The sequence below is a fragment of the Penaeus monodon genome, chromosome 33, assembly GCF_015228065.2.
Source record: "Penaeus monodon isolate SGIC_2016 chromosome 33, NSTDA_Pmon_1, whole genome shotgun sequence".
NCBI classification, from domain to species: Eukaryota; Metazoa; Arthropoda; class Malacostraca; order Decapoda; family Penaeidae; genus Penaeus; species Penaeus monodon.
Genome location: NC_051418.1, coordinates 32,821,323 through 32,821,691, shown reverse-complemented (window position 1 = coordinate 32,821,691; position 369 = coordinate 32,821,323). Strand labels below are relative to the sequence as shown.

Below are 369 nucleotides of genomic sequence, written 5' to 3'. Positions count from 1 at the left end.
AGATCGCAACAGAGAAAAAAGAGCAATAGATGGCATCAGAAGAGGAGGAGAAGGAGATGGCAACAGAGAGGAGAGGTGCAGGTGGGAGGGGCTTAGGCCAAGACGCGCGTATAAAACAGCGGAAAGTCGCTTGTTCTTCACATCAGCTCCCGAAGGCAAGATCTCTCTGCGTTTTGGTCAAGAAGCGAAGATGGTAAGGCTCGAAATCAGATGGAAAATACGGTTTTATTTGAATTATTTACTCAGTTTTCTTGTATTTTCTTGTCAGTTTAAGTTAGTTATTTGTAATGGATAGCATAGTGTCTGAAATCGGATCAAGATGGTATGTAATAAACTTTGCTCTGTTGACACTGTTCATAATCATCTACG

At 41.7% G+C, this 369-nt stretch overlaps 1 protein-coding gene across 1 annotated transcript in view; it reads left to right on the top strand.

Moving 5' to 3' along the window:
* Window positions 1–112: 112 nt before the first annotated feature.
* The window catches only part of LOC119593924, a gene marked incomplete in the record, with an annotated part of 1,063 nt that continues 806 nt past the window's right edge, over window positions 113–369 (top strand). The window contains 1 exon segment of the mRNA XM_037942941.1: window positions 113–193. Coding sequence (XP_037798869.1) covers window positions 191–193 — 3 coding nt within the window.